Raw genomic sequence first — 12,346 nt, forward strand, 5'->3', positions numbered from 1 at the left:
CCCACAGCAAGAAATTGACCACAAAAAACCCCAACTGACCACCAAAAGCAAAATCCAAACACAAACAAGAACTCAAACTTAAAATAGCAATTACATCCTAGGCTGCTAATAAATAGATTTTCTAATGCAGTACTACTACATTCTAATACTATGAAATTACATTACAAAACCTGCTGGAAAAAACACTCACAGGATTTTACTCAAGTATCTTCTATGAAGGAGTGGGACTGTTCAGCTGTACTTTACTAGTAGAGTCGAGCATTTTTTGTTGGGTTGGTTTTTAAATTGAGCTAGTAATTTTTAATCCAACTGAATTAGGTATTTTCTACTCTAACAAGTATCAGACTTTCAAGACACTGGTCAAATTAAATACTCCTGCTTACACTCAGGGCTCAAGCCCCCCGAGACAACACTCAATAACCCCCAATGCTGCTGCAGCAAGGTCCACAGAGAGCAGGAACTCAATGCTGTGAGCACAGGAAGCAAAAGGCTGTTGAAGAACAGGACCAGAAGGGATGAGAGCAACAGAGACAGGAGAAATAATGAAGATGGGAAGACACAAGACTGTAGCTGTTTCCTCACCATCAGAACCAGGAGCAGCTGTTTGCATGTTGGCTGAGAGGAGCTTTGGGAGGAGCGAGCAGAGAGGGGATGGGGATCCTACAATGCACAGCTGAAGAAGGGGTGAGGTGCTCCTGTGCAGGACTGCTGGACACAGGGGACATTGCAGGAGTGACAGCAAGGCAAAGGGGGGCAGTTACCCCAAGGCCTCACAGAGCCCATGACCTCACACCTGATGAGCTCCAAGGGCTGGGAGGGAGGGAGGCAAATGACAAGAGCCCATGGGAGGGGGCTGTGTTAAATAAACCCACCTGTTTTATTCCTTACTCTGGACCACAGGCTCTGGTTCTTTCCACTTTGGCAGGTACTTGCAAAGCCCAGGTGGGGTCTGGTCTGCAGCTTCATTCCCGTGTGTGATTGCCACAAACACAACTGGACAGCTCTGGTGGAACCAAGGATGCCAACCAACACCAGCTCAGGGACATGGACACATCCATGGCCAAGTCACAGACACAGAAGCACTGCAGGGACTTCAGATGCACAGGAAAACAAGATCCACTCACATGGAAAACGAGGGACTTACACAGATGTATGTGAAAAACCAAATGCTTTAATCCATCTATCAAGAACAACAGTTCAAATTATTTCATTGGATACATTAATATTGATCCATAATTTACAGTGCTATGGACCATACACAAATTATTGCTGCAGTCAACAGCAGATGAATATCAACATTACAGTACCAAGCATCATAGCAAGAGGCAGTAATTAATGTCACTTTTTTCAAGAAATATAGGTATTTATACTATTATCAACATCAGCTTCCCCCCCAGTGCATTTTATGTCAAACAACATAAATGTAAGTGCATTATTTTGTGCTTTGTGCTTTCCTTATGTACCTTCTTTTTGCTTTTACAGGTTGTAAGAGTTAAATATTGCTTTATAGGCCAAAAGCAGTAAGGAAGAACTTTCCATGGTACTCTGCACATCCCTGCCTGTTGCATGGCTTTGGCGAAGTGAGAATTGGTCGTTTCCCCACCCACCTGCTCAGGGAAGCCACCGCTGCCCAGCGTCACACACGTCACTGTCACCAGACTGGGCAACAACTCCTGTCCATCTCACTCCACCCAGCCCATGCCAAACCATTCCTGTGACTGCTGCCCCTGTCCCCTGCCACCAACCCCTCCAAAATGTCACAGCCACACCCTCCACCATGCTCAAACAGGCAAAGGTACCTCCCATTAGCACCCACTGGGGGTCTGTGTCACCTAGAGGTGTCCCCACTGCAGTGTCACCATTCCAAGGGTGGGCAGGCTCAGAGGAAGGCTGTAACCCATGGAAACACAGGGGGAAGAGTGAGCAGGGCATGGCCAAGTTATGTGTTAGCCCAGAAAACACAAGGTATAGGAGCACACAACACAGCTGCTGCAGCCACAGAGACTTCTGCCAGGGAATCCAGCTCTTGATGGAATGGTTGGCCTTGTATCCTAACTCACCTCCACACAGCCAAAAATGAGAAGTCAGCGAGTACCAGTGGTTTCACATAAGCTTGAAAAATATTCATATACCACAGTCTAGACTTGAATTTCTGAATGCCCAGGGCAGGCACCAAACCAAAAGCCTCATTCAATACATTCAGTGGTTCTCAGTTACTACACTCCAGCATGCACACCCTGATTTGTTGTACCAACACTGCAGAGCTGCCCCATTCTTTGGGAAGGGCAACACAGCCCTGTGTTACAGCTACAACCGTTTTTTACACATTTTCCTACCAGTCACCCCAGCCAAACAGCAGCACCAGAAACCTGTACCCCCACACTTGACTCAGAGCTATGGCACAGCTGCCTTGCAAAGACTTGGGGGCATTTCCTGCCCCAGGACCATGGTGACCACAGCACATCCTGCAGCCTCCTGGGTCCTGCCTGGGCCAGAGCTTCTCTACCTAGGAAAGACATATTCCCAAAAGCTGTGAGGGCTGAGGGGGAGAGGCATCATTACAACCCATCTCCAGCTCCTCCTTCAAGAACTACAAAAGAAAAGAAAAAAAGCCACAACCCCGTGGTTGCATCAACGCTAACACATCGCTGGCGGCTCAAGCGGGAAGGGAGGGCTGGACACAGCCACGGGAAGAGTGACAGGAACACAACCCCGAGTTCCACAGCCCTGCAGAGCCTGAACCCCTGGAGCACAGCTGCCAGGCAGGGGACACCAGGAGCCCTTGCCCCCCATGCCACAGCAGCAGTGCCAGCCAGGGAACACCAGGAACCCTTGCCCCCATTCCATAGCGGGGAATCCTCCTGGGGAGATGTCTGGAAAGAGGGCTCAGTGCTGTGGAAACTCCCATCACTACCCCCAGCCACCCCATCCTAACCCAGTTCACATTTGGTTTCTGAACACCACCTGCTGAGCCCAAGGTTTCCTTGGAAAGCTGGCCAAACTGGCACTCAGGTTACTCACCGTTGCACCCATCCCATGTAATTTCCAGTGTAGCACAAAGGAGAAAGGGAAGCTCTGGTTTTCTATCCATAGGCACCATGCTACACCTCAAGGCCCTACACACCACCACCCCAAAGCTCTGTCTACGCCACACTTCAGTCAGTGCTAGTCGAGGAAGACTACAACTAGAGTTTAAGGCACTTCATTCTGAACGAGCCACGCCTGCCAGTCAGCTGTAGGCTGCCGTGGAGAACTCCATTCCCTCGGACACCACCTGTCTGTCACCTCCGTGGAACACCTAGGCTGGATATAATACAAGGAAAACTACCGTTATTGCATAGGACTACACTTGAGTAGATAATGCACCAAACTACTTTTACAACATGGTTGCATGTTAAAAATTAATAACATTGTTATCAAGTAACAGTTATTTGCAGATACAGTAATTTACTCTTTTTTTTTTGTTGTTTTTTTTTCTCTTATGTCAGCCCCAGTGCTGAAATAGAACACGAATTGCTCTAACGGGTATATTAACTACATAGTTATGTTTCCAAGCATATTACTACTTTGTTTCTGTATCACTAAAAATAAATATGTAAGTTCAGTTTCTCTACAGAGTTGTTTTATTACCTAATCTAAATTTTTACTCTACCTTAAATGCGTTTAAAAACATTTTCAAAGTGAGACTGTAATATACAAAATATTCTCAAAATCTCTCTTAAAACACAGAACCCTGCATAAAAGCTTCCTTTCAAGTGTTTACAAAGAACGCAGAAAACTTCCAATGAGTTTTAAAAATGTCAAAAAATCGCTGCAATATTAAGAGGCAAAAATCTTACAAATGAAATACAAATAAATTTAAAACAAAAAGTTGAGGATAACTAAGGAATCCATGCAAATCAAAAGAAACTGTACAATGCAATTAAAAAAGAAATAAAGCCAATTAGATATGTACAACATAATGTGCCCAGCTATAATATGCATAATTTTTTTGTCCAAAGAGTGTATCCCAACTTACAGTGCTCCTGCTTGCTTTGCCATTGGCAAAGCCACCCATGTGTGTCACAAAACAAAATAAAAATTTAAGAGGAAAAACTTGAACCATGATCAAAAGGAAAACCCAAATCAGCTCAGAGTAAAATTAAACAACACTCTGAGACACTCATATCTCCCTGCAGTTTCAGCAACAGCATTTTATATCACAATCAACACAATCAGGATGTCTTAACACTTGGGTTTAGTTTCTTTTCTGAGTGAAGTCAGGTGGGTATTTTCCCTAAACACTTGTCATGTAAGACCAACATTTGAGGGACACTGTATCTTTAAGGCAGCACTATTCAATTAATACAATTACAAATTGGACTTCTGTTGTTTTGTTTCTTTACATTCTTAAACTTTACATTTTGTTTCCAAGTAAATAGGTTGCATTTACAATCCTACAATTGCCCCCTCCCCCCCCAGTAGAAACAGACTCTTCATCTGTAATTCTATTGCTTTGAGTAGATTTGACCAGTTCAAAGTTCTTGGCGAATCCAGTTCACAGATTCTGTACATATGCTGTACAATATTTTGGAGGCATTGGTAGTTTTAAAATAGAATATACAAGTTTCTTCACAAAAAAATTCTAAAAAAAATTCTATATATATAATATATACACACACGCACACACACTGATGAAGCACAAGGGGGAAAAAAACAAAATCAAAAAAATTCTACAAAAGGGTAAATTATTTCATCTACTGATCAAAGAACCAAAGCAGTTTCTGAAAGCTGTGCCAACAGGTGCTAACAGGCATGGTCAGTGTCCTCCATGCTCACGCTGCTCCGCCTGCTACTCGTCTTGGACGCCCCAGGAGACACGGAGGAGAGCAGGGGGTCAGTCACTCCCACAGGGGACAGCGTATCGTCCATCAGGATGTCTTCCAGTTTGGATCCCATTTTGGCAGGAACTCCGTAGGTGCCGGCTGGCTCAGTCACGTTGCCCAGGTTGTCGCTGAAGGTGATGGTGCCGTCAGTGAGGTCCAGCGTGGTGGTGCAGGACAGGTCTGTGTGGTGTGGCATCATCTCCTGGGTGCAGTTGTCCAGCACGGGCTCCTGTTTGATGACCCTGTTGACCATGTCAGGGGAGCAAAGGCCTGTGGATGGGACAAGGGACAGTCCGTGTGCCCGGGCTTGCATCTCAAGCTCCTGTGAAGGAGAATAAGGGGCAAATTTAAAGGAAATCTGGAAATAAAATCAGTCGTCTTATGCTCGTCTCGCAGCTTACAGTTTCCTTCTCCTGTACACATTTCCTGCCTTTCCCATAGTGACAAGGGCTTGTACTTTGCACACTCCAGCCCTGCAGATTTTCACCTGAACAGCAGAGTCTTGAAGAGGTGGGTGAACACCATCCCACACAGGCCCTTCACACTCCTCCTCAGCACCTAGACCAGAGCCAAAACCCAGAGCCCTGCAGCACAGACATGTTCCCCTCAGGCTTCTTCTCAAACCAGTGCCAGGATAGGCAGGTTTGGCATCAGGTAGAGTGAGGAAAACATTTAAAAATAGGGGAAAAAAAAAAGAGCTAGCAAAAGTATGTGTTTTTAGTAATTTTTAAAAAGTCATATGTGAAGGCACAGCATGTCTATGTGATCCTTATCAATCCTGTTAAGATTCTGGAAGGGACACTTCTCACTCTACAAGTCTGGCAGAACTGGAAGAGGTCAATCAAAACTGAGCAACGACACTATTCCTGTGCAGAAAAATCACAAGGAAGTCACAGGAAGGTTTCAGACTTCACGCAGAGCCAGGATTCTTCAAATTTCCATGAAAAGTTTAAATCCCACCTTCACATTCAATCATACAGAAACGCTCTCTCACAAATATATCAGCAAAAGAGACGTTTTGCTTCTACTTCTGCATTATACTAGGCAATCACATTCTCTGCTGTGATTGTGCTGTTTCTGGATATTCCTGTCACCGAGGCTGGGCTGATTATTACCCTTTTCCATCATTCCAGGCTAAAACAGGCTTGTAATGGCACACTGCAAGATCACAGGAGAAGGTGGAATGAGCAAGCACTTCTTCCATCAGCTAATGTGCCAGAACCACAAGTTTCTTATTTCATGATTAATCAAAATCAACACAAAAAGGAAAATACACACTTGAGGTTATTTGCTGCCAGATGTATTGTTATTCAAGGGTCTGGGTTTTATGGTATTTTGATTGAAGGAGCCAGAGCAGATGGGCAATACAAAGCAAGATGAAAGATGTTTAAGAAGTGATCTCATTTAGCTTTGAAACACCACTGCTTGATGCTGCTCTGCAGAAAACTTGTGTGTTTTTATCATCTCATTCTAGCAGCAGATTGCTCAACCAAGTACAAAACTGTGCTGAGGCTCAACTTGACCTGTTCTATTTTAAAGCTGTTTACTTCCACACTTGACTCTCAGGTATTTGCAGCTTCATTATCTCCCTGGTGGATTATCTGGGGTGTTGAGGGGTCTCCTGGCAGGCTGCAGCTGCATGCAGAGCTCAGCTGTTCGTGCTGCAGGGGAGCAGCAACACGAGGATATCTGGGATATCACTGTCTCCATGTTCTTACACCCAGTTCTGGTACACTTTAATTACCCTTCTATAGAGAGGGGTGGCTGTCCAGAAAAAAAAACCCGTGTTGGCATCAAGATTAAGGTTTCCTATCCAGCTTGAAGTGAAGACAAAGGAATCAGAGAAACGGAGTTTTCACCCTTAAATTTCTGTGTAGCTCAGAACACTGGGAACCTGGCTGAATCTAACAAGGCAACAACCCACAGAAAAAAACATATTCATGCCACCTACTACTTTTCAGTGCTGAGGAGAACTGTTGTACAGTCCTACAGACTGCAAGCAGCACAGAACACTCCCAAAGAACTGAACTTAATTTCATGACTATCAACAACTACATGACACAAGAAGTCCCAATGCCTTAGGCCTGGCAAACAGAAGAATGCATTACCATATAAATATTTTTGATTATATGGTTTGGAACTAGCGTTTGCCATGGTAGAACAAAAACAGACCACTCATAAGTGCTTCTACTAGAGTGTTAGGATTCTTTTTTTTTAAACTAAGGTATCTTTGGTTTTTTTGGAAAAATCTCTGCAGATATCTCAGCACTGCCTGCCGTTCATTTAAACGCTGATTCCTTCTAACTCGCACCCCACAAGCCGCCACTATTTGCAATCACACGCTGCGACACCAAGAGCATTTGCAGCTCATTTCTCAGCAAACCTGTATTCTGAGCAGCAGGTGCCTGTTGGCATGCTCCAGCTTCTTCTGCCTGTTCTCCAGCTCCTTGGTGCGCTGCTGTTCCCTCTGCAGCTTGCGGATGTAATCCACCGACGCCTTCAGGATCGTTCCCTTGTTCCAGCGCATGTCGCTTTGGAAGGACACACAAGGACAAGGTAAGGCTCTGTTTCACAGCTGTTCCCTCCACACCTGTACCTGTGACTGCTCCTTATCCACACATAACACCCAGCTGCTATTTAGTGCGGGTTTGTGGATGCTGAAGGCGTTTGCAGTGCACTAGAGGGGGCTGGAGCACAGCCCTTGGGAAGCACGTTTGCTTCAGAGAGGGAGAGAGGCTGCTGCATCACCATCTCCTCACATCATCTCACTTTCTCTAAATGGGCAAAAAACATCCTACTGCAGCCTGTCAGAGCAATAAGCCACCTCAAAGAACCAAAGCAGTGTGTCCTGGAGGTTGGTACTGAGACCTATTTGTCGTGCTGGCCTTGGAAGAGGCTGCAGAGCCTCTCTGCAGAGTAACTGTGAAGTTGCTTCACAAGCAAGTGCCTCAAAATACTGGAAAATCTCCCCAAAATCATCACGGGGGATTGATTCAGATTTAAGCTGACTTTCAAACTCCAGAGCAAGGAAGGTTCCTTGCTCCTGAATCAGCATGGAGAAAGCGTCAATACAAGCTAAAAGCAGCAAAATCATTGCACAGTTATCACAAAGAACATCTGGGAAATCCCATCAAACACTGACAAATTATCAGTGAATAAGAACAGAATTATGCTCTTTATTTTCCTTCTTTTTTTCCTTTGGAGGGAAGGGGAATGAATGGCTTCCCAGATAAACTGCCCTCCATTTTCACTGAAACAGGGATCAGTTCTCTCTTGTCAAGCTGTAACATCTAATTAATTAAAAGAATCATTTAGCAAGACATGCAGCCATCTAAGCAGCCAGACCAGCATAAGGTTTCCCATCCTCACAACTCTGGTAAGGCAGTCAGTCACTCCCAGCACCAAAGCCCAGATTTGAGACAAAAATAATCTAATTAATACAAATACAAGCAGGTTTCAAAGGGGGGAAAATTAACTCCTCAAAAAAAATCTTCAAAAAATATAATGGGACCTTTCAAGCATTTCTGCTGTCACAGAGTGCTGAGAGCAAGTAGGAAATACAGGAATTTTGGGGTTTTTTTTACCTCCTCCCTCCCAGTCTCCCTGGGCATGTTGTACTTACGGGTCATTTGACTTGGGTATCAAGGTGCCCAGTTCTTTTATACGATCATTAATATTAAATCTTCTTCTTCTTTCAACTTTAGGAAAAACAGTATGAATGTTACAAGTAATATTCACACTAAATCACAACTTATCAAGTGCTTTATAAAAGATTTTTTTAAGCACCACTGAAATGTTTGCCTGAAGCTTAAAATCCAGTGATAATTTATTTTGCTCTCCTACACATGGACACACTAAGACAGAAGTTCTGTCTATACTGTAAATTTTGGGACTGCAGAGTTTAGCTGAGACTAAAAATCAGAATGACTGATTCTAGGGATAAGGATCACAGACAAATTCAGAGAGAAATATTTAGATGCTCAAGGAAATCCCAAGACAGGAAAAGGGACAAAAGGCACAGTCTCTTTTTTCAAATAGTCTTCCATGTGCAACATTTTGAGGATCCAAAAGTCAAACTTAAATACCAATTTTCCTGTATTACCTTTTCATGTATGGAAAAGGCTTCTGAGTTGCTCAAGGCATGAAACAGTTCCTTTTTTCTACTACTATAAAGTATAAAAAGAAAAGTTATGGATCCTTTATTAAGTCATAAGATGCTCATTATTTCAAAACACTTTTCCAATTTGGAAATACGAGCTCCTTTCAAAAATGAAATTTATAAAATTTCCATATTGAGGACCCATTTGTTGTTTAAAGTCACAAATTGATCAGATATCTAATATTTAAATTTAAAAAATTAAAATTAGAAAAGTAAAATTGTGCAAGGTGGATTTGTTAGAAGCAATTGGGTCATATGTTGAACCCAGCAATTCCATCGACAACAACCACTCATTCACTTGGTTTATTGAAAACAAATAAAAATAGAGTTACAATTCAGTAGTAGATTTAAGGACACATTTCACAAGAATTTGAGATGTTTGATCTCTGGGCATAACACAATGATCTAGTGCTTTGTACTACGTGCAGTACCTCATCCAGATTTAAAATCAGTATTTCAGCATTTAATACCGAAAATCATTCTGAGAATTAGTGCAAAATGTGAGGAACCAAAACTTACTCAAGTTGTGATTGTCTTTCTTTTGCCTCTCCTTAGCCAGAGCTCTCGCTTCGGACTCTGTAGGAAAAACACATGCTGTGCATGTGAATGAGGTAATGAGAATTAAAACAATTCAATCACAGCCCTTCAGCCTGAGAAATGCCTGCACAGGAAGCCTGATGGGTATTTGTCACACCAATCATTACTCCCATTCCAAGCAGCAAGAAAGGCTTGTGGATGCCACAACACAAGGCTGGGACTGAGCTTCACCCCTGCACCTGAGGAGCATCTCCTCCCACACCTCCAGAGTGACTCCCAGGATGGGAATGTTTCCCATGGAGGCCCTGACTCAGCAAGGGATCTGAGGACAGCCAGGTGCTGAAATCCAGCATTCCTTCCCCGTGTGCACACCTGTCCCAGGAGCTGAGCCACGGGAACAGCATGCCCAGGGCGCTGCTGCCTGCTCAGGATGTGACACAGGCAGGACTCACAGGCTCTGCTCGCCCAAATTGAGGCTACATCCTTCTGTGACACGTGCACACACACCACCACAGCACCCAAGGGATCACTTAAGTGATCTGTTAAGAACAGCGTATTTTCCAGCTATGCTAACTGTTTCTATTATATGAAAAACAAATAAAAACAGGTGAAAAATTTAACACTTTTCCTAGCAACTAAGTTGGAAAACAATGGTTCTGGCTTTGGGAAAAGCAAAACGGAAAGTAATGGCAGCCATACTGCACAGAACTTATCTCCTCAACTCAGAACTGCCCTTCACCTTGCTCCACACACTTACTATCTATATTTTATTATTCTATTATTATTACTATTATATTCTATAATAATAATAATATAATTATTAAGCTCAGCATGCAATAGTTCAGGCAACAGCACAACTAATTTTCTTCTTTTCAGTTCTCATTTGGTCCTAAGTTTCTCAAGCAATTTCAAGTATTTTATCTTTGCTTTACCCCTTTTCATGTTTTTAAAAGGTGAGGTCATTAATCCTTGCCCCATTGCATTCAAATCCCCAAACCAGCAAGCACTTAGCAGTTCCACAGTAAGTCAGTGAGGAGCAATGAGTGCATCATCTTTTATCACAAATTTCATTGTGAAAACAATCCCTCACTGTAGCCAATAAATTCTTTCCTGTATTACTTTGTTTTGATCAGAAAAAGACTCATCTAAATAAATTCAGCTAAGCGTAGCATATAAACATTAAACTTATTTCAGTTCTGTTTTGATGTGTTTGATGTCTTGATGACTTCTGTAAGACCACTTCACTCACAATTTCCCCTCTCTTTCTGCCTTCTTGGCCTGAAACCTGACACAAGCACCTACAGAAAATCCACCAGTCTGCACATCAAGGTTGGGCTGAGTTTGCAGCCTACAGCTCCTGGAACTTTCTATACTTGGGGCAACAAAACTGCCTGTAATGCAGGACTCTGAGCAGCTCTCCTCCCTTCCCACCCTTCTCTTGCACATTTCCATCTCTGTACAAGCTTTGCTTTTTTCTAACAGCCACAAATCATTGTGTGCTCTGTGTGTCTTTTTTTGATGCCGAGTTCAAATTCTGTGCTGTCCTATAAATGCAAATATCTGCTGGCTCAGAGAGGTGGCATTTCCTCCTGGCATATTAACACTGCTCTGCTTAAACTAATTTCTGCCCAGAACCTGCTTTGCAACTGAGTCAGCCTGTGAGTTTTCACAACAGAAACCCAGAAAGATGACAGACAAAAAAGAAACCAGGCCTCTACCCTACTGTATGGTCAGTGACTCTGTTGGGTTTAAGAACAGGCATTTCTGGGCATTGATATGATTTTGCCATCAGTTCCAGAGTAGATCTCCATTTGTTCAGCCTAGAGACAGCCCCACCTTGTATATGTACCCTATATGTGGTTATAGCCTTCCAAGTGAGCAGAAATAAAACATGCCTGCAAATATGAAACTTATTATTTGCTTCAAACTATCTTGCTCCTGTACACATGTGCCTGAGAAAAAGGTTTTTAGTGTCCCACTCTCCTGCCCCTGCCTCCCACAGCTTGTTCAGAGCATTGCTGCAGGAACTGGCATAAAATTTGAAGGAACATTTCATTTTAATTTAGTGATGCATATTCATGGATCACAGAATGGCTTGGGTAGGAAGGGACCTTAAAGATCATCAAATTCCAATCCCCCAAGTGCCTAATTTTACACTTTAAAGGATCTGCATGTCCAGACTTCACATCATAGCAGGTTATTTGTTCATTACTGCCCTCCCCTACTGAAGTAAAGCCCCAGTGTGTATCATTCCTTGACATGAATTCCACAGAGACTCCAGATGTGAAGTTGTTAAAGTTTGGTGTTGACAGAGCAAACAGTAAGCCCAAACTAGAAAACAGCTCTGGAAAAGGTGCATGGAAACTTCCTAGAACACAACACAGTGCAGGTGTGACTGTAACAAATAAGGACTTTATATGAACTTGTGACAGTGAACACAGATGCACCCACACAAGAACACAGGCTGAAAGTAACTGTTCACCCAAATATTCTTTCCCATAATCACAGAAATTATGTTCAGTATCCCCTGAATTAAAATGATACTATTACTCCAAGGTGGTATTTTGGATGTATTTACCTGTGAGCTCCCTTTTTATATTAGGAAGATTAGCTGGACATGAGTTGCTGATGTTTAGTCCTGGAGGAGGCATGCTTTGGTTGCCATAAAGGTCAATCAAATTGCCAGACACAGGCAACTGGAAAAGATAAACAAGGAAAAGGATCATTTGGTTTGCCTTTATGAATGCCTTTGTACAGAAGAACAGAGTCAGGATATGCTAGGTAA

At 43.1% G+C, this 12,346-nt stretch overlaps 1 protein-coding gene across 4 annotated transcripts in view; it reads right to left on the reverse strand.

The window, feature by feature from the left end:
• Positions 1–1,151: 1,151 nt before the first annotated feature.
• MITF (melanocyte inducing transcription factor) overlaps positions 1,152–12,346 on the reverse strand; it is a 116,416-nt gene continuing 105,221 nt past the window's right edge. For all 4 annotated transcript variants that reach the window (XM_064723837.1, XM_064723839.1, XM_064723836.1 and 1 more), the window contains 5 exons: positions 12,140–12,257; positions 9,544–9,600; positions 8,488–8,563; positions 7,249–7,396; positions 1,152–5,187 (listed from right to left, as the gene is read on the reverse strand). In XM_064723837.1, the coding sequence (XP_064579907.1) occupies positions 4,786–5,187; positions 7,249–7,396; positions 8,488–8,563; positions 9,544–9,600; positions 12,140–12,257 (801 nt within the window). In that variant the 3' untranslated portion in view covers positions 1,152–4,785. The remainder of the gene's footprint in view (positions 5,188–7,248; positions 7,397–8,487; positions 8,564–9,543; positions 9,601–12,139; positions 12,258–12,346) is intronic.

This window comes from Zonotrichia leucophrys, chromosome 12 (assembly GCF_028769735.1).
Source record: "Zonotrichia leucophrys gambelii isolate GWCS_2022_RI chromosome 12, RI_Zleu_2.0, whole genome shotgun sequence".
NCBI lineage: Eukaryota > Metazoa > Chordata > Aves > Passeriformes > Passerellidae > Zonotrichia > Zonotrichia leucophrys.